At 41.2% G+C, this 21,573-nt stretch overlaps 1 protein-coding gene across 7 annotated transcripts in view; it reads left to right on the forward strand.

Moving 5' to 3' along the window:
- Nucleotides 1-1,065: 1,065 nt before the first annotated feature.
- The window catches only part of OSBPL2 (oxysterol binding protein like 2), a 33,625-nt gene continuing 13,117 nt past the window's right edge, over nucleotides 1,066-21,573 (forward strand). Inside the window, exons 1-6 of one of the 7 annotated variants that reach the window (XM_086852661.1) lie at nucleotides 1,066-1,327; nucleotides 2,180-2,268; nucleotides 12,116-12,280; nucleotides 19,232-19,379; nucleotides 19,629-19,704; nucleotides 20,934-21,068. In XM_086852661.1, coding sequence (XP_086708787.1) covers nucleotides 12,244-12,280; nucleotides 19,232-19,379; nucleotides 19,629-19,704; nucleotides 20,934-21,068 — 396 coding nt within the window. In that variant the 5' untranslated portion in view covers nucleotides 1,066-1,327; nucleotides 2,180-2,268; nucleotides 12,116-12,243. Of the gene's footprint in view, nucleotides 1,671-2,179; nucleotides 2,269-9,720; nucleotides 9,829-12,115; nucleotides 12,281-15,909; nucleotides 16,150-19,231; nucleotides 19,380-19,628; nucleotides 19,705-20,933; nucleotides 21,069-21,573 lie in introns of those variants that run through there. The other 6 variants (XM_086852662.1, XM_023939628.2, XM_023939629.2 and 3 more) reach the window with 6 other exon arrangements.

Below are 21,573 nucleotides of genomic sequence, written 5' to 3' on the forward strand. Positions count from 1 at the left end.
TGCCAAAGATTTGTGCTCCCTAAAGATGAGTCCAAGAACTTTGGGTAAATGAAACACGTGAAACTACACGTGGTTATGACAAGTCTGGATTGAGAAGGACCAACAGACATCCCTGGAGGCAGCTGTGCCCACCCTGAAACACTCCTCAGTCCCAATACCTGTGAGAAATTCCCCATGGAGGTTTCATTAAATGCTTACACTTGTGCCAGAGCAAGGAGCATTATCGGTGTTAATTCTTGTCTCGTACATTGTCAGCATGTGGCTGCTGGCCAGGAGCTGTCAGCCCGTTTAGGGGTGAGTAATACTCCAGAATGAACAGTGCGCCAGCAAAAGTATTTGGGGATGGCAGGAGGGAACTCTGCAGCAAAGGAGTGGTTCAGATTTTGTGATGATTTTCCCCACTGCCCTTGGAGCTGTTCCCTTGTTAAAGAACATCTGTATCCAGCTCTGATGAATGAGTTTGTGCTGTAGAATTAATCTGCTCATCCCTGTATCTGCTTTGCACTGAGAGCTGAATCAATGGTAAAAGATAATTTTGAGGATAAGTATTTGTGTCTCATCTCCCTCCTTTACTCCCTACCATTTCATACTCATACACAGCTTTGTGAACCATTTCTCTGGGGTTTCGAGGTGTCCACTGAGCTGCTCCAAGAGACAGGGCATGGAGGATGTCAAAGGGATGAAGGAATTCATAATCACAGGGGTGCTGGCCTTTAAGTTATATAACCCCAGGAATCTGCTTGATTTCATATTAGCCCTCATCTACAGTATCTGCAAGTAAATACGCAGCTGAAGACCCCCATCCTCACAAACTATCAGGAGACTGATACAGCAGAGAAAGCCTTTCCTTCCACCTCTCCTTCAGAATGACACATCTTTCCACTAAGATTGCAGCGAGCCAAGCTTCACTCTGAAATCAGCTGCTGTCTCAAGGGTCCCACAAACCACACAGGTGACAGGAGCCACAAGGCGTTCATCCGTGTGGGGGGAACCCCAAAAACCTCTGGGAACGCGCTCGGTGAAGCCTCTCGGCGCCCCGGGGGCTGCCGGTACCGCCTCATTTACATAGCCACGCCCTCATCTGAATTGCCCCCGCGCCATTGGCCAGCGGTCTCCCCAGCGGTGGCGAGGCCCGGGGCGGTCAGGTTCGGCGCCTCATTAGCATTCGCCCCGCCTCCCAGCGGAGAACGGGGGAGCCGATTCGTCGCTTTGGCAACGGCGGGGCGCGGCCGCGCTCTGCGATTGGCGGAGGTGCCTGTCAATCCACGACGGCCAGGGCCGCACTTCCGCCTCGGTGTCCGCGGTGCCGTCGCTGGAGCCGGTGCAGGTAACGCCGCGGGCCGGGCCCGGGGCCGCCGCGCTCCGCTCCCCGCTCCGTTCCCTCGGGCTCTCCGCTCCCGTCGCCGGCCCCAGCGCCGCCACAGCCCCGTTCGGGCTCGACTCGGGGGTCCGTCCTCAGCGGGCCGCGCTGTCAGCGCGGCGGGGGCGGGCAGGGGAGCGGCTGCCCCAGCGCTTCTCTCCCGTCCCGGTGGCCGAGGGTGCCTTGACCCGCCCGGGTGTCTCGGGGCGCTGCGGGCCGCAGGCCCGAGCTGCAACGTCGGCAGCGTCGGGGTGAGGTGCTGAGCCCGTGCTGGATGCTGTGATTCTGCCCGGTGCAGAGCCCGTGTTTGGTACAGTGATTCTACCCGGTGCTGTGTTCTGCCCGGTGCTGTAAATCCTGCCGGTGCAGAGCCGTGCCCGGTGCTGTGATCCTGCCGGTGCAGAGCCCTGCCCGGTGCCCGGTGCCCGGTGCCCGGTGCCATGCAGGGCCGAGCCCTGCCCGTTCCCCATCCCTGTGCTCTCCGGGCCGGGCAGGGAGCGGGGGCTGAGGGACGCTGCTGTGCAGAGGGTGCGGGTCAGTGCAGCTCCGGCAGCCCCAGCCTTGGGCTTTTCCTAATTTTGCCGATTTTTTTTTGCCGAATTTCTAATTTTGTTTCTCCGATTGCTTTTGCAGCTGGGTAGTTAAGCAAAGGAGCCTGCGACACCCGGCTCCCTATAGGATTGTGCTGGGCTCGGTTTCAGCACAGTACAGGAGCCTCAAGGGGCCTTTTAGGTCACAGCTGAGCAGTTGGGGTTTATTTGGGGTTGGCTTTTTTTTTAATTTTGTTTTTCAGTTACCTACTCGATGTTTCTCTTACAGAGAAGGAGACAAGCAAGATGAGAAAAATAGCAGGAAAAAAGGCTTTTTTTTAAATAACATGCCACCAGAACTTCTGCATGGTAGTAAAGGTATAAGACACCATTTATTTAATTTGGTTATCGATCATGTTTGTGTTCTCTGTATATTTGGATTCAGGATCCCTTTTGGAAGCAGTTTGTTACCGTGCAGCACTTGCAGGCCAGAATTTCAAATGTAGTTTCAAAATCACCTCCTGGCTTTTATGTGTGCCATAACCTTGTGTTTCCTCTCAGAAGTATCTGCCAAAGCATGTTGAGTGTAAGCAGATACTTCTTCCATTTACTGTGAATTTTCTCAGCTAAATTGCATAGCCTTCATTGAGATTCCAGGAAAAGTAAAAAGGAAGCACGGATCTGCAGTGTTGATTTACCCCAGTCTTCCCATAGTGATTACTTTTCTAAAGCTTTGCATGCAAGGGAAAATAAATTTGATCATTCCAACTTAACCTTCTATAAATCCATGTTCATGTCACCATCTGGGGGCAACCACATGTGTTATCTTCTGAACAAACTTTACACTAGCGTGCTCAGGGACTTCTAAAACCTCAGGGCAATTTCTGGAAGCAGTGACTTGGGTCACTTCCAAACATGAAGCGCTGTGCTGTGGGATGGGAGTAGGAGAACTGGCTAAACTAGCATGGAAGCAAGAAATTCCGAGCGCTGATTTTCCCCCTAAGTAACCCCTTGGGTTTTCAGTTACAGTAAACACAGCTTCTTCTTAAAATAGTGGTTGAGCCATACATATGTTTGGGATAGAATCAGGAGTGATTCTTATTGTTGCTTTCCTGAATCAACAGCACCTCATGATGAATTTGTAACTTCAGGAAGTCCTCAAAAGGAAACGCTGAGATGTCTGCTGTCCAGGAAAAAATATGGCATTTTTCTTCCAGAACTGGCTCTTCAGCCATGCCAAAATAATCTTAGAAACAGAAGGCAAAATTTTGAGATAGAAAATAGTGATTACACAACAAACCCTGTTCCTACAGGTAGTTAAAGACTAGATGGGATAAAGGTTTCAGTTGATGAAATATTGAAAAGCAGTATGGTTATTAGTTGTTTGGTAACTGATCACAGAAGATCGTTTCCACTCTTGGATGCTTTCTTTAAGTCACTTTTAATACTGTTACTGCTTTCCATGATATGTACTTGCTGGCAGGTCTTATGACCTGTTTCAACTGGTATTTCTTTCAGTCTTTCTTCTTGGGAATTCTACTGTGTGAACTTCACATATGCTGACCTAGAACAAAGGTGGAAAGCTTTGCTTTCTGTTATCTTAGTATTGGCTGGAAGACATCCCAATCAGGCTTTTTTTGCTTTGATAAGGCAATATTTTTAAATCACTGTTTGTAGTGCCAGTCAGATGATTTTTTTTTTTTTTTTGCTGTTGTTTGAAAGCAAGATTAGCCTGCAAGTATGCTGAATTTTTAAGCAGATAATTTATTAGCTTTGGTATTTGAAGTAGCTTGTCCTTGAACAAATGCAATGTTACATCATGCTGTTCGTATCTAGGCCTTCTGTTTACAAGGTGCCATTTTTCTAGTCCTTCACTCAGCATCAGTTTTGTCACCTGCCTCTTGGAAATGTCTGTGTTTGACACTGGTATGATGTTGTAAAATGCTTAGTGTTTAGTCTCTTCTTTGTGAAGTAACTAAAATGTGTTGAATATGGAGTGCTCAAGAACTTTACTGCTGTTGCTGAGCTTGCAGATATGTAGCTGATCACATGTGTGTCTTCTCCAAGCTGAATAAATTGGAAAGTGAGAGCAAGGAACAAGTTGGTCACTCTGTGTCTGCCTCTTTGGAAATAGGGGACTTTGATGTTTTCCCTGTTGCAAAAAAAAAAAAAAAATAGAGGTTATGCTTTGTAGCAGATCTTTAATGGGTTTTATTATTTTATGGAATAGACTAGCACAGAACTTGGAATTCAAGAATTCATTGTCTCAATCCTTGCATCTTAATAATTACTGTGCAAATGTATGATGGTGTAATTATTTACTTTGTATCCTTAAAGGCTAGTAAAAGCAAATTGCAGGAGAGCAACAAGCAATTAGAATGTGTCAAATGTGGCTTACCATAACTTTCAGTTATACTCTTTAAAAATGTATTGTTGATTCAGTGCACAAGGATAATGTCTTAATTTTCAGGATCAATAAGTTACAAGAATAAACAGCTTACTTAAACTTGATTTTTTTTTTTTCTTTCCTTAAATACAATTACAATTGGAAATTCATTTGCTGGTCTAGACAGATCATTTAGATTAATTCAGTATATTTTATTATGCACATAATTTAATGAGACAGGTTTGTAGTAGATTGCAGCAGCTCTCCATTCAGAAAATGCAGAGGCTGCAGAGTGTTGTCCTCATGGGTTTGTTTATCCATCTGGTAAGAGGGAGGGTGCACAAAAGGTGAATTGTCCCTGCAGCTGCAGAAACAGAGCTGGACCTTTTAGACTTGGCCCTCTTGGTTTTATAGTCCCAAACTCAAACTGTCTTTGCTCTGTTGGCCACAGAATGGCTGTGCTTGGTGTTAGACCAAATTGGTCTGTGGTGTTCCTGCTCCAGTCCAGTTCCTTTGCTGTGCTGGTCAGTTTTGGATGAGATGAAGGCTCTTGGGATGCTGTCAACCTCTGGGGTATTGCAAAGTTTGCATGCTTAGGGTATTTGTCAAGAAATGTGTTTTATGACTGAATAAATAACTTCATTATATTTTTACTGACGTTATTTTTACACTTCTGAGTAAATTATTTTAGGGCTCCCAGAAGAATCTGTTAGTAGATCTCACTGTGTTTTGATTCTAGTGGTACTGACAGGCAGTGGAGGTTGAAGGTGGTAAAGTGTGTGAATTCTGAGGTGTCTGTGGTTCACATCACTCTTGTTCAGCTCACTAACTCACTAACCAGCTCCTCTGCTCTCTACAACGTGTCAGGGCAATCAAGTGAGGATGAGAATCCCTTTAATAGCTGTCAGTGATGAAACTTGTGTGTGTTAATGCTCCAGAGGAATTCTCTCACCAGCCTGTTCATAAGGGGCCCTTCAGCAGCATGTGCTGACTGGAAAGAGAACTTTTCCAGGAGAGCAGAACTGCCCCATGCATGGGTTATTTCTAGGTTTTGCATTAGAACAATGAAGCTGGTGAGTGGTTGTTTAATAGTGAACAAAAATGCTGCCCATCTTCAGAGGGGTAAATAACTTTGTTTACATGCTCTCGTTTTGCTTTCAACAAAGTTCTGTGCACGTTTTGTTACCCAAGGGGATTAATGTTACTGAGCAGATAGCTGGGTGGATTCTTTATTAAAACTGGGCTCTAAATGGAGATATTTGTCCTGTCTTGAGGAGTCAAAGTTAATTTTATTTTTATTTTTTTAATATCTTGACAACAGCAAATGGAGTAGCAACCTTATATTGGAATCCAGTAGGTATTTACTATAAATGCAGCTCTAAAGGATATTTAATCATAGAATAAACTCTGACTTCGTGAAGCTTTTGCAAATTTGTGGTATCATCTTAAAACCCCCCTCACAAATAGTCTGTTAGCAGTGTGCAGGAGCTCATGCTGGGGAATCTGTAGGCATAAAAATACAGTTTCTTATACTGTAGGGCTTTGCAGTGGGTTAGTCACTGTCATCCTCCTGCTTTATTTGCAATATAATTGCTACCACAATTGTCTAACAGTCTCTGTGAAAATTATTTGCAAAATACTTTGTGCAGATGTAAACCTGCATCTGTCTGCAGAGGATGAGTCCACAGAGACAAAGCTGCCTTTGAGGAGGAAGATCTATGAACTCAAACATATAACTATTTTTGCTGTTCTAGGGGTTTTCTCCAGTGATGTTTTGTGCTGCAACTGTCTTCATGTTCATAAGCTTCAGTGATAAATTTGCAGGGGTGGTTGCATTATGATGAGAAATACCCAAGCATCCTTAATTTTATCTTCAGAGATGTGTTCCCAAATGCTTAATTATATTTCTACTGCACTTTTGTCCAGAGCCACTGTGCTTGAAGTTATTGATTACTTCCCACCTTCTCTCTTACAAGCAAGATAAAACAGATCCTTAGGAAACAACTAAGAAATAACGAGTTTTACAATACAGTATTGAGTGATTTATTTTTTTTAACAGTGTGGCTAGAAGTGAGCTGATTTATCACTCCTGATCAAACCTAGCATTATGCATCGTGCGTGGAGAGGTGTGCAGAACAGAATTTTGTCATTTTTTACAGTCATGGGCCGTGAAATAGTTTCCAAGGGAAGGTTAAGAGTCTGACAAATGCTGTACCAGATGCTCTCAGGTGGAAAAATGTCTCAGATATTGAGGTAGTGTTAAGAAAGGAGAACATTTACAGAATTCTGTATGAATTTCAATGAAGTGTTTTGCATCAAAAAATATTAATCTGCTGGAATCAAGTTTCCTTGGTCTGTTTGTTAGATTTGAAGGAAGTTCTGCAAGCCAGTATCCTTGGCTGTAGAACAGAAGTTTTGGCTGAAGTGGAGAATAGCCATTGATTCCATAGATAATTGAGTGCCATTCTGGGAGGATATTTTCTGTCCAGATTCATCTTTACGATTTTTATGTTAAATAAATAATGTTTCTGGTAGCAGCACTGGAGCTTTGGGCTGGGACAGTGATTAGTGTGTGGGACAATTACTGTCATTTGTTCTGATGCAGAAACAAGTTTTGTGGCCTTTACTCCTTTGAAAGCCAGACTTGTAGTGTTTCAGTTTTCTCTTAATTCCTGTGAAGCATCATCAAAAACTGGTATTTCTGAGAGAACAGCACATGGTTCTGCCTGCCATAAATCACTCAGCTCATTTGTTCAGAGCTAACCTTTCAGATGTTCAGTTTGTTGTCATCATTGTTACAAGTGCTGGCACTGAACTGTCCCCAGGCCATTTAATGACTCCCAACTACATAAAAGCCTGTGGTAGGGACAGCTGCAATCTCCAAAGAAATGGAAAAGTGACAGTGGGCTGAGTGTTCAGCTGGTCCTCTTCACTCAGCCTCCCTGCACTTTATTTAACAGATTTGAGAAGGAAGTTGCCCTTCTCTTGCTGTGGTTGCAGAGGGAGCTTTATCTTGCCAAGACATCTGGCAGATGGTGTTATATTCAAACTTTGGAGTAAGAAACAAATCTCACTTGGTAAAGAGAATCCTCTCCTGGATTCTGCAGTCTGTGTGGCTGTTCTCTGGCTGAAGAGATTTTGAGTGCGTAACAGTTAATCTAAATTGCCAATTAAATTTGCTTCTTGGCTAATTTTTGTAGATGTTTTAGATCCAGTGTTGCTGGTAACCTAATTTCGTGAGTCAATTAAGATTCATCCTTGCTGAAGCTTTCATTCAGAGATGAAACACTGCAGTTTGATGTTTTCAGGAGATGTGTATGAATTAAACACACATGAATATTTATCTTCAAGTTATTTATTTCTATCTCTTGAAGTACTACAGCTATGTTTTATTTCAGCTGGCAACTCAAAAGATGATGGGGTTGGCTCTTATTTCACCAGTTATGTTGTAGACTGGAGGATTTTGTGTTCTTTTTTCCTCCATTTCTTATTTTTGGTGTTATTATGAAGGATGTGGATGTTTGATCTTCTGTTAGCTCTTTGGGAATTTCTTTCTGGACAACAGGTACATTCAGGATGTCACAGAATCACAGAATGCTTTGGGCTGGAAGGGCCCTTAAAACTCATCCCATTTCACCCACTGCCACAGGCAGGGACACATTCCACTATCCCAGGCTGCTCCAAGCCCCATCCAGCCCTGCCTTGGGCACTTCCAGGGATCCAGGGGCAGCCACAGCTTCTCTGGGCACCCTGTGCCAGGGCCTCACTCCCTCACAGGGAAGAATTTCATTTAAATATATAATGTGAACCTACCCTCTGTCAGTTTGAAAATTCACATTCCCCCTTGTCCTTGTCATATCAAAGTGATGAAAATGTTTTTTCATGAGGAAGGTCCCAAGTGACTTTTTTTTCCTTCTTCCTTTTTCTTAATTTCTTGCAGTTTTTTTCTTTTTACATTAAAAAACTTAAATAATTTTAAAATTTGCTGTGGAAGTGCACACCCAACAAAACCTTGTTAGGCATGTGAAAAAGCTGATGAATGTGCTAGTTCATGAATTCTTTGGTGGCACTCTTAATTCCAGGGTATTGAACTCCTAAAACCCTACCTGCTCCTGCTGGTGAACCTCTGTGGTTATTTTAATGACTGCTTATTGATTCTGTACTTGGTTTTACTTAAATGCTCCTGGATTTCACAAGTAGATTCATCTATGTAATGAATAGGACCAAGTGTTTTATATGTCATGTAGAGCTAGAACATGTGCTTTCAAAGCAAAAAAAAAAAAAATAAAATAGGATTTTTAATTTAGAAGGGTGATGTCAGGAAAGCTTTCCAGAGTTGCTGCATGATGAGAAATTTCAGCTTGAGGTCTGGAGGAAAAAGGCACTGCAGCTATGCCTGGCCAGCTTCAAACCTGAGCTTGCTGAGCCACATTCCAGCCCAGTGAGCTGCTCATTGTGAATGCTGGTCTTTCTATAGAAATGTAAATGTTTCTTTAAGGAGGAGTAACTTTTGGTTATCCAGCTGGGTCTTTGTTGAGGGTTAACCTAGAAGAACAAGTTAGGATGGAGGAACTAGTCGAATTAATTTAGGGTAGTTACAGATTTAAACTCTTACAGGGGTACAAGTACTTGGGGTACTTTAATTGCTGCAGAAGTTCCTTGGATCCCAGGATCATGGTTGAAATAAGTTGGTTGTTTTTGTTATTTTTCTCCTGAGCAGTGAAATTTTAGAAGGAACAAGCCTACGAAGTGACAAATTTGAGGGATTACTAATTTACCAAGATAAAGGCAGTGGATTCCCACACGCTGGTTTTTGGAGAGCAGCCCTGAAGGTGGAATGTGCATCTCCTCTCAGAGAGATGCTCACATGCACGTCACAAAATGCGTGGAGCAAATTAGGCAGTTTATAAAGTGATTTGCAAAGTCTTGTGCTTTTGTTGTCCTGGTTTTAAAAATAAGTTCAAGTGGGAGGAAATGGTTTAAAATAGGAATTGTGCAGAGTCTGAGACTGGTGTATTTCTGGAAGAGAATTCGTGTATGTTCTTCTGCTGGGGACTGTGACCTTGTAGGGGACACTGTGGCCTGCACAGAGCTTTGGAAAGCAGAGCAGTGGCAGCCAGATCACCTGGGATGTGTCACTGCTGAGTGACAGGTTGAGCTCTGCCTGACAGATCACTTGGTGTGACATTGTTCACAACCAGCTGATCGACAGAGCCGCTACCACTTTGTTCCTCCTTGGCCATGGGGCCCTGGCTGGAACTGTGTGTGGGGTGAACAGTTTGTTACACTCTGCATCAAGGGGTCACTGGGAGAGGGGAGTTTGCTCCTGAGCTCCTTTGGGACCTATCTGGTGTTTAGGAGCAGCCCTTTCTGTTTGTTCCCTCTCCTGTGGTTCTGGAAGGCAGGAATGTCCAAACAGACTTTGTGTTTCTTCTGCACTCTAGGACTGAAAGGTGAGACCATGACAGGATGTTTATGCTTTATGAAAGATTTTTCCAGGACAGCAGCTGGTCCTGAGCTCTTGAAGATCTGTCTGCACCCTTCTTTCAATGGTAATTTTGATAAAAGCTGCTAACCACACTTGGTGTGCAGGTGAATTCTTCTGGGAACATCAGGGAATGGAGGAGGAAATACAGATTACAGATACTGAAAATGAAGCCACCAGGATGTTTTTGTCTCCTGGTATTTCAGGCTTGTTGAAAGTAACTTTTGCTGTTGCTCTTAGTAAGAGAACAGGATTTAATCCCAGCTTTTTGGCTCATGAAAGCTGAATGCTGTTATCACTGCGTGTTCAGCTGCATGTAAATTCATGTTAATCTCTGCTGTATAAAAGAACAGAATGTAAAAGAAGTGATACAAGTGAGAAGTTATTCCTAGTGTAACTCAGCAAAATATATTATTTTTTTCCTTTTTAAAATGTTCCTAACACCTTAGGAAAATTTGTGGCTGTAATTATTTAAAGTGATTTCAGTGAATATTTTGTATATAACTTACAGGCATATGATTGAACATTCAAATAGCAGTGAGTTTCAGGTGTGGTGTGAGATAGATGTCAGGAGAGCACAACATAACTCTGCTTTTCATTTGTCTCTGATTCTGGTCTCTTCATTTGTTCTTGGTGAGTGTTTTTATAAGAGAGCTGCATTGTCTCTGCAGTGAAACTGCATGCTGTGGGATGTAGCTCCACTTCACAAGGCCTTTTGTAATGCAATTATTATTGTGCACGAGAGGGGAGAGGAGAAACTGGCATTCATCTGTATGACCTTATTTATTCTAGGGCTCTTAATGATATTTGACAGTTTTGTAAGTAATAATTTTTATTTTATAGTGCCTTCTATACAAGACCAAACAGAAAAAGGGAAGATGCAAGAAAACATGGAGAAAATTATGTCATTGTAGTCCTGATCATGAGAGCTGTGTCTTGTACATATATATAAGCTTCCTCCTGGAAATACTGGCAGCTGTTTTGCTAGAAGGATGCAATGCTTGCAGACAATTGAAAGCATAAATGTTTGCATCTTCAAAGATATTTGGAGAGTGAGGACTTGTAAATATGATATTGCTGATGCAGAGATTGATATACAATCCTATAGTAGCAAGGAGATGGGAGGTTCCCAAGGGAGAAGTGACTAACTGATATCCTTGAAAGACATAAAATGCTTCAAGGCAAACACTAAATTAATTAACCTAGATGAGTCCCATAATGGGCTGGTTTAGCTCCTCCCTCTGAATGGACAGTTAGAAGAACTGTATGTATGTGAGACATTCAAGCAACTTTTGTTCTGGGCAGTGAGGGGAAAAAGACTTGAAACAGAGTCTGGTTTCTTGCAGAGAAAAATAAGGAATTGGCTTCAAACATAGTAAACTCTTCTCCTAGGAGCAGAGTGCACTTCTGGCTTTGTTACTCTTAATTGGAATGGAATTGTGCAAGTTATAATTACTCTGGAGAAACTACTGTCACAAAACAGTGGAATCTTCAGGATCAGAAAAAATTGAGACTGACAGATTGAGGTTGTTTTGGAGGAGATATCGATAGCATTGCCATGCTGTCATTTATTGCTGTGTACTTGGCTCGTTGTTGGAACCTGGTGAACATTTATGAGAGTGAAAACAAAATTTTCTCATTCTTCTCCTTAAACTAAATTTGGGTGAGGTAAAAATATTTGCGATATGCCATTGCCAACCATCTGGAAAAAAATCTAATTTAATCTATCCGTAAAGTAGAGCTGGAATGATACATAAATCTGTAAGTTATTTGCAGAGTGTGTGGTTCTACTGAGGAAAAGTTGGTTCTTTACATTCCTTCTAGAGGGAAAAATCTTTGGTTGTCTCTTCAAGAGTGCATAGCAGTAGCCTGACAAAACTTCTCTCAGGGTCACTGATTGCATGATGTAGAGTCAGACCAAATATTTTCATGCAGTGGTCAGACTTTGAGATACCAAGGTTCTTGTTCCCAGATTTCTTGGTTAAGGATGCAGTAAAGCTTATCCTCTTGCTAAGGAGAATTTTTGGTTTGCCAGCTGGCTTTTTCTTCTCTCAGTTCTCTGTTCCTTCAAGCTGTATTTGCCTGAAATTTAACTTGCTGTAAATAAGATACATTTTACAATAATGTGTATGAAGTGTTTAAACAGAGAGAAGTGTGACACAGTAAATCAGCTGTTCTTGTGGCAGGTTGTAGTTGTCTTCAAAATTACTGTGGTATCAAAGAAAGCTGTTTATTTATGAATGCAAAAAGCCATCTTTTGCCGTGTGAAGAAACAGGAAAATTAATGTTTGTCAAGTGTGAGTGTTCATACACAGGAGAAGCTGCTAATTCTGTTTCCCTGTCTTGTCAAATAGATCATCTAAAGCAGCTGGGTATTTGCAAAAGAAGACCCTGACAGCACACAGATACTTAATCTCTAAATCAAATTCAACGATGCATTAGAGAGAGCTGCACTGGCTGCACAGAGACTTCACACTGAAGGATGAACAGTGAAGAAGAGTTTTATGATGCCGTTACGGGTGAGTGATGGGAGCAGTGCCAAGGGGAAGAAAACCCCTATAAATTACATTGTGTGTGTGGTAAGGGGCTGGTAATATATAGCTGTTAATAATAAATCAAAAGTAAACTTGTGTTGGTAAAACTTATAGTGGTGTTTTCTGAAAAGTAGAAAAGGAAAATTGTAGCTCGTGTTCAGGCTTGGAAATGAGGGGTTTTTTTTGTTAAATCTTAATGCCAGTTATTATTTTATCATTATAACAGTCCTTTAGTGGCCAGGTCTTGCTTTCATTTTCTGTGAAAATCAATTTAATAGCAGCTTGAGAAGCAGATCCTTTGAAAGGTGAAATATTTCCTATGGGTTGTTTTTATTGTTATTGTTTTCTTTTTTTTTTATTTTAATGGAAAACTTATCCTAAAGAATTGAAGCAGAAAATGTTTTTCAAGTCAGAAACAAATTGCTATAAAAATATGTTTTCAAGATAGGGAGCCAAAAGTCTTTGCAGTCCTATTTTTTCTAAAAAAGCAAACATGAATCACTTCACACTTGAGCAGTGTATCAAATAATACTTTGCTTTCAACTAATAAGGATGAATAGTTATTTATAAGAGCTTTAGATAGTTTTAGTGGTGAAATAAAATACCTGAAGTATTTTAATAAAGAAAAAGGAAATCCTCTTAAAGATCTCAAACAATTGTAAAGATTTCCACTTAAATGTCTCTTGAGAAATCCTGTAGCAGAGGTGAAAGGAGAAGTACTGAGTGTACAGTGGTTAATGTAAAATCTCAGGAAGGGAAAGAGAATAATGGTGAGTGTGAAAGCTGAAGGAATGGAAATAGCATGGCAGATAGAAGTGGGTAAGGTAGACTTAGACATGGGTGGTTGGAAATTCATGTGAGGAGTAAACAGAGGGGGCTGGGTGAAGCAGTGTGACTGACAGCAGACTGTACAGGACTTGTCACAACTATGTCACAGAGGAGAGAAGGAAATTTGGTTTGTGTTCATGCCAGCTGGGAGTGATGGGGTCTGGTACTCCAAATTCATCTGTAAAATCAAACCATTGTACCATTAAAATCTTGAAAACACAATGGGTTGTTTCTGTATGTCACTAGTAATCTTTGAGTTTCAAGAGCTCAGGGTGACTGCCATAAATGAGCTAGATTTTGTTTTTCCACTGAAAGAGGTGTGAAAAGAAATGTTCCTCTAAACACGAGGTCTGTGTTGTACAGCTTTGGTGGTGATGCATTTGTTGGTCCCTTGCTGCAGAACTGTACAGCCCTTGGTGTTTGACTCATATGAGTTTAGACACTCTGTTTTTGTCCTTTTCTCTCTTCTTATTCTCCTCTACCCCCAAAGGTTGATTGCCCCTGCAAGTGCTCCAGGTGTTGGTGACTGAGCTATTGTGCATGAGTTGTTCTTGTACCTGCAGCCATGGCTGACTGCTCAGAACTGGGGTGTTGTGAGCACTCCTTGTTCCATCCTCATCTTACTCTTCCACAGGGGGGAATGTGCTGGCAGGAGATAAATTTATCTATATATAAGTTATGTGTGTTTCTTGGAGCTTGGTACTTGATTTAAGAGGAGTGCTAAGTTTGGAATACTTTGCTTCAGATTTGTTCTCTCTCAGGACTGTCTGTCTTTAAGGACAGGTGCTCAATCCCTTTCTCCAGCTGGGTGCTTTAGGAGATGCTGGCAGTTTGATGAGTTATTTGCACAGACCAAGTGAAGTCAGACCTAGTTCTTCGTAGCTGTATCTTGTCCAGGTCATTCAGAAATGTGATGCCAAGAACAACTATAAATGGGCCTCTGCATTCATGTTCCCTGGCTGCTGGTGTCTGTAGTAACTCTCTGCTCCTGCTGACACTGTGGATCTTTCACATGGTGCTTTAGTGGATTTTTTAGGTGTTAATGATAGTGCCTGCCTGTCTCCTAATGTTTTAATGATCTGGACATGGTAGGTGTCATGGCAGGAGATCAAGTCCACAGTCACGGTCCTTTCTGAACCAAGGTGAGCTTCCAGGTTTCCCAATGAAAACTTCAGGATCTGAAGTTCCAAATTTTGATTAAAATACAATGAAGTTCCCTTGGCAGGCTGCTTGGTCTGCTCTTTCCAAGGATGCTCTCCTTGTTTTTAGGTCAGATCAGTAGAAGGGCAGAAGCTTCTTCAGCACTTCAGATGTGCTTAATCTGGTCCAAGTCTAGGACTGGGATGTGGCTGCCAGGAATGAGCACCTTTTCCAGCTGTGTTTTAGTGTTGAGATGAAAACAGTGTGTGCACCAGACTTTTCTCTTGCTCCTGCTGAGCCCTGGGTCCTGGTTTCCCAGAAGCAGCTGCAGTGTGTTCCCAAAGTTCACTGATTTTAGGAATTGGGTACTGGGGTTTGTGTCCTGTAGGGAGTAAACCAGGCTGGGAGCACTTGGACTCTGTGGGAGTTACTCCAGAATTCTTCATCACACTCAGCAGCAGCCCAGGTAGTTTCCTGCCTCCTCTAAGGTAGAATGGACTCACTCCTTGAGGAAGTCACAGCTTTTCCATAGTTATTAATTAATGACATCCACTTGTAGAATACAAATCTCTCCTAAGGAGACCCCTGATTTTTGTGGTACTGGATTTAACTTCCTGGCTGAGAAGTTTCCTGCTTCTGACACTGTCCCCATCTCATCTAAAAGACATGCTCATGGGAGGGAATTGTGTGATGTGTGATTGGGAATCATCCTCCTGACACATGGTTTGTCCCTGACTGGGTGATGATGGCACTTGTGGAGGAGCAGCATGGGCTGGGATATCGATGGATGGAGTTGGTGACAAAGAGTTTCCATGGGGAGAAGTTCCTTTGCAGTCAGAGGTTATTAGCATTGCTGACACTTGACATCCTTACCTCATGAATGAGTCCCCTAGGGAATCCCTTGAGAATGTTACCTGTGATCTCACTTAACTCCAGGCATCCCAGCTGTCAAGAATCTGCTTTTTCTTAAATTCCAGTGGCCACCTTCTCTGAGGCTGGATCAGGATAAAGGTGGTCAATCCTTAGATGAATTTCTGATTCTTTGAATTTTTCTGTGAGACAAGGAGCATATGGCTTTGATCTATGTCACCTTGGGTGTGTTAATGTTATCACAGACTTTGTTAAAGACTGTGTGCCATCAGAGACCTCTTTTAGAGCTGTATCCTTCATTGATATCATTTGGTATCTTTTTGCCAGAGTGTTTTGTGAAAGTGTTGCAACAAAGCAGGAAAGTGTCTGGCTGTTTACCAGGGTAATTTATTTTTGAGAACATGAATAGTTTAATTTTGCTTTATTAAATATTAGCCTGCAGTTTTATGGAAATGTGTTCTGTGCCAACGAGGTTCAGCTGGTTCATCCAGCCAGGTGTGTATTTGTGAGGATGTTCTCTGTTGCTTTCACGTGGGGAGGAGGAAGTGAGGTTATCTGCCAAACTGATATATTTTCATTCTGTCTGGATCAGACAGAATCAATGGCTCTGTAAGTATTGCAGATGTTGTGAAAGGCCAACCTGCCTCCATCAGCTACAGCTTGTGACAATGGACTGATTTTGGAAAGTGGAGAATGGTTAATTTCTGGCAAAGAAAAGCAATACTTCTTGCTTCACTTGCTGTCTGCACTTCCAGCATGTTTATCCTACTCCTTATGCCATTTTTAGGTCTCAAGGCTCTCAGTACCAAGGTGTTTTGATTCCCTTTCTGCCTGGGCTGACAAGGCTTAATTAATACTTGGGGAAGTTGCTGACTGCCCTGAGGGGAGGTCTGGTGTCTCTGTCCATGACTCAGAAGCAGGGCTCTGCTGCCTTGGCTCATGTGCAGCACACTCTGAGTGCACTTGTTTCATTTCCAGGATGTGGAAGAGGAAGGCTAAGAGAACTAAAGTTACTGGCAAGTCACTTTTCTTTAAGCTCTTGAAATAGATTTATGTTGGCACCCAACTTAAGTATTTTGTTTTGAAAGTTTAAGACTTTTTAAAGCTTTTGTTTCACTCTTAACACATGTAAGCAGAACTTCTGATTAAGCTAATTGTTGGTGTTGTATTTCTGTCTCTGATCCCCTATCCTCCTTTTAAATCTGCATTTTTGTCCTCACTCCCAGTGGCTTTTCAGTGTGAAAACTGTCCTGTAAGTAACTCTTACCTACTCAGTTTCTCAAGTTCAAAGCTTTATTGTCAACTGGTGTAAGGCTCTTTTTGAACTTAGAACAACTACAGCAAATCATTTCTGTAAGCTGTTTTTCTTCCAGAACTACTTCCTCTGCATAAAACAGTGCCTGGATGGTTCTTAATAGAACTGTGATACCTAGAACTTCATTGAGAAGCATCTTCTGAAATTTTCTCAATGGGTTTGTAGTGGATAAGTCATGTGATGCTAAGGTGGAATGTGTGGTTGAAAGTCTATGATTATCTGGTTGTGTACCATAATGCTTTTGGTTTGAGTTTTTTTTTAACTAATTAAGAGAAGTGCAGTCTAATAAAAACAAACTTACCCTTCTGATGTACTTTCTTTCCTGGAGCAGGGATTTAATTTTTGTTATTTGTCTGCAAGAGACTCATTTGAATTGGTATTTATTTACTTACCAGTTGACATATTGTTGTCCATAAATAATATATATACTTGAATCTGAATTCCTCTTGAGCAGGACAAAACAATTCTGAATCATAGGAAACAGAAACATTGATGTGGAAAACACAATGACCATTTGATAGGATTTGCAGGTTTCAGGTACAATGTAAAGACTGAAATTACAGTAACATTTTCCAGAACTATTCCCCTATAAACCAGTGGACTATTCCTGTTGGGAAACTTTACTTTTATATTTAGATGTGTTAATCTCATTGAAGTGATGCTGTTCCTTGTGTTGTGTGAGCTTGATCAGTTTTTGGGGTGAGGGTATTGTACCAAAAAGCGCTTTTTAAATTTTTTTTTTCCTCAACTTATAGTTAAACTAATAAGTTATTTTGCTGCTTGTACTGTAACAGGTTGTGAAAAAGCTAATATATGGTTAAAACACTATTTCAAAAGCATAAATATTTTGTTATGAACTGACTGAAGGTTTTTTTTTAAGACAGGTATTTCAGGGTAGTTCTCATTTTAAGGACCTGAATCTTTATGTGACTGTCATAGTTTCCAGTTGAGTACTAAGAGTGCCAAGGTGTGGTTATTGCTGTATAATTACATTCTTGTGACATCAAAATGTAGGAGACAGGGTGAGACATGACATCACCCATTACACCTGCTGTTTACCAAATAAGATTATATCACTGGGACTTCCTGGTACATGTCTGAATGTTATTACCATGGTCTTGATCCCTGAAAAAAGTGCAGCTTTTTGTTTCTGGAATGTGTGCCATGCATGAATTGCTCTAATACAGCAAAAGCAGCCATTGGAGAGGTTAAAATAAAGTTGAAGTACTGCTTTGTAAAAAAAGTCAATGGCAGAGGATCACAGCATTTTAGTCTATTTGAAATTGAAATAATCTTAGTCACAACTGATTTCTTTACTCCATTAGAGTGTCTACAGGGTTTGTAATATTTCAGAATATTTCTGTACCCACTGCTGGACTCTGGGACAGGCCATAGCTGAGTGTGATGGGAACTCAGTACAAAGACAAGGGGCTGCCCAGGTTGTGACAGCTGGAATGAAAGGAATGCAAAAATTATGTATTCCTTAAAACCATGGCAAAAATTGTATGCCAGCAAATACCCACAATTAATATTGCTTTTTGATTCTGACTTTTAAATTGGAAGCTGGAAACTAAAGTCTTTCTTGAGGAAGAATTGACCCCTTTGGCACTCAGAAAGGACTTCATGATCTTAGAATTAATGTCAGCAAAAATGTTCCTTTATTACATTGATTGATCAGCAATGTTTTCTGTTGTAGTGCTGCAGCAGTTGTGAAGGATTGCATTAATTGATCCTTTAGGGTGCTCTGTGGTGATGCTGTTGTGGTTTACAAGTGGTTTTTTCCTGCAGTCAGTCTGGGTAGCAGCACTGAGGGGAGGCCTCTTGCTGTTGATTGACACCAAGGGCGTGTGTAGAGGTGCATAGAATGCTTTTAAAATCTTCTTATTCAAAGCCATATGCAAGAATTGTCATTATTTATATTACAACATGTAATTTATGTGACTAAAAATCATTAGACTGGAATCTTGGATTGTTGGCTTAGTCCAGCTTTTACTTAGGGCAGCTTGATAACACAAGTTTGTGTTCTACAGATTGCTGCTGGTTTAACATTTTTGGGATGAAAGCTGTTCCAAGCACCTTGCTGCAAGCTGGGGTTTGGTTACAATGGTGTTTCCAGTAGCTCTTGACCAAGTGGTTGGATTTGGGACATAGGAAATGCAGCCACCTCCTGCAGGTCAGGCTGTGGTCACTTGTGGAGCTCAGGGAATACTCACCCTGCTGCCCACATGTTCCTGCTGCAAGCATTAGGGAAGTGTTAGATGGTTTGCACGTATGGGTGGCAAAAAGAAGTTCAATATCCTGCATTTCTGTGGTTGCAGTTGTCTGGGTGTTTGTCCTTGCATTGTGAAATGGCCATTTTCTCTTTTCTTTTTTTCTTTTTCTCCTTGCCTATTAACAGTGTAAGTTTAATTTATTTGACGTCTTTGAAGAAAGCTACATAACTGAAACAAATTATTGTAAGTACACTGCAGCTCTGAAAAAGAGACAGTGCAGCTAATCTGATTAAGTTAAAGCTAATTAAAAGCTACTCGACAGCTTTTAAGATTCTAAATTAGTTTTTTATTCAGCAGTGTGAAAAATGATAATTCTTGATTCTAATATAATAGTTGGCTTATAATACTCCTGGAAATTAGGTCACTTAATAAGGGTCTTCACTCTGATACTCTTTGAAATAAACTGACTTAGTCTAAGTCTACTTCAGGTGTGAGACTTGAAAATGTGAGTGGCCCTCTGTGGCATGGTAAGGTTCCTAAGAAAACTGTTGCCTTTTGGTTTTCATACAGGCTTTGATTCTGACAATTCTTCAGGAGACTTTTCAGAAGCAAATCATAAAGTTCCAGAAATGCTTGATCTAGATCCCCACCAAAGCAATAGGACTGGAAAGCATAATGGAGAGACAGAGATACAAGAAAATGGGATTAAGAGACACAGGTAAACACATAGAGCTGCATAGGAGATGAGAGGTGAGCATGTCCTGGCTCATACCTTTTGGGGCATTGCTGTTCTCATGGGAGAGGGTAATTCTCTGGGCTTGGAAAGTCAGTTCATGTGTCAGCTTCCTGTGCCATGTCTGGGGTGGTGCTTTGCTTCATTTATAAGTTGCCTCAATAAAAAAGAAAATGTCTTGTTGTTTAATGGGCTGATAATGACAGTTGGATTTTCTTTTTTTTCCCATTACAGGACATCATTACCTGCCCCAATGTTTTCTAGAAGTGATTTTAGTGTGTGGAGCATATTAAAAAAATGCATTGGACTGGTAAGTTAGCTTGGATAAAGCATCTGTGTTAGGTCTCCTAAGGTCAGCTGATTAATTTTATTGCTTAAATATCAAGGCACAGGATATCGCCTGGTGCATTTTCCTTTTCTTTTGGCTAGGAAACAATTTTAAACTGCAACTCCCAAAATCTCAACATTGATTTATTAACAGTACTATTTCCATATCTTCTTTAGCTGTTAGAGCATGTGGATTGGCATTTCTGAATCTGTCCTTTAAGAACTAGACTAAAGCCATTAAAATGTAGTCAAATGTGTTTAATTGACACAATGCTCTTTTACCTGCTTTTTTAATTGTTCTTTACTTAGCAAAATGTGATTTAGGATTTTATTTTATTAATTCATGTCATCTAGGAGACACAGTTGTTCTCTCAAAGCTCCTTTTGGTGGGATGAATGACCTACCTACGCAAACCTTTTGCTTGGATCAAATCAGTTTAACTTAGTTAATGTTAACATTTTTCTTCCCTTGCCTCTGCCAAGGTGTGAGGAAAATGTTGCATTAACTTCATCTAGCGGCATTCTGCTTTCTGTTAAGTTTTAAGCACTAACATTGGTGTTTTAATGCTCAGGCATGAGTGCAACTTTGTAATTAAACAGCCAGATTTGCTGGGTGTAGTAAAAGACCTGGGGATTTGGAAATCTCTGTGAGAACTTCATGTCTGTCTTGTATCCACATGGGAAACCAGAAATGGTCTGACACAAATAACAGGTTGCTTAAATAAAGCCACTAAAATCTGTTGGAGCAATTCAAGTACTATTCTTTATGTAACTGTTCCTTTCAAAAAATAATTTGTGGTTGCTGCAGTACAATAGATAGATTGTATGCAAATAAGAATGTGAGGGTTTCCAAGGAGCGTGTGGCACTTCAGTATCAGCACGGAGCTGGTTGAACATTATTGCTGCTACTTAGGGAAATGTTAACCTCTTCTGCTTTACACAGACCACAGCAGAGAAGGTAACATCCTCTATGAATTTATTAAGTTAGCTGGATCAGTATTTTAAGTTGTTATTTCAGATTGCAAGTAGGGTTCTGCAGTGCTTCCAGCCCCTTTCAGCTGTAGCACTTGGAGGTCTGCTTCAGGCTTGCCAGATATCCTTTGAGAAATACTGTAAATAAACTCACCCACAACTTATTTTCAGAATTCTTGTTGTTGCCAGTTGTTAATTTAGTATTGTGTCTAAGAAGTCAACCTGCCCTTTGGTTATGTAGGAGCTGTCCAAGATTACGATGCCCATTGTCTTCAACGAGCCCTTGAGTTTCCTTCAAAGGATAACAGAATATATGGAGCATATATACCTCATCAATAAGGCTTGTAGTCATGCAGATCCGCTGGAAAGAATGCAGGTAAGAACCTCCCCCACCTTCTGGGTAATTCACAAGAAGTTTTTTTCCTCTCAGTCTTTGATTTTTAAGACAGTTTCTCACTTGAGTGTATTTCTTTCTCAGGGGTTACTGTAAGAATGCCCAATTTGTCTGTCTAGATGAGTTTCTTCTTTCATAGTGGCTGTGTCAGATTTGTGACACTTAGACCCTCCATGCTGTGCAGAGTTTGAAAGGAAAGTGCCACAACTGACCATGCCCCAGGATCTCCACTCATTTCTTAAACTGTGACTCTTTTTGTGGTTTTATGTGTTGTGAGGATGAAATCCTTGCTTTATGTCACTCTAAATTGGTTTCTTGGCCTCATGATTTTGAAGTTCCTGGATGAAAAATTGTCGTGACAGAGAGAAATTTACCACTCTTTCCTTCTCCACAACTGGTTATTACTGGAGTAGGATACAGTACCTGGCTGGGCTCAGAGCAGGGAAGTGAATATGGTGACAGCTGTGTGCATCAGGTTGTGCTGGTG

Source organism: Cyanistes caeruleus, chromosome 16, assembly GCF_971803275.1.
Source record: "Cyanistes caeruleus chromosome 16, bCyaCae1.hap1.1, whole genome shotgun sequence".
Classification (NCBI taxonomy): domain Eukaryota; kingdom Metazoa; phylum Chordata; class Aves; order Passeriformes; family Paridae; genus Cyanistes; species Cyanistes caeruleus.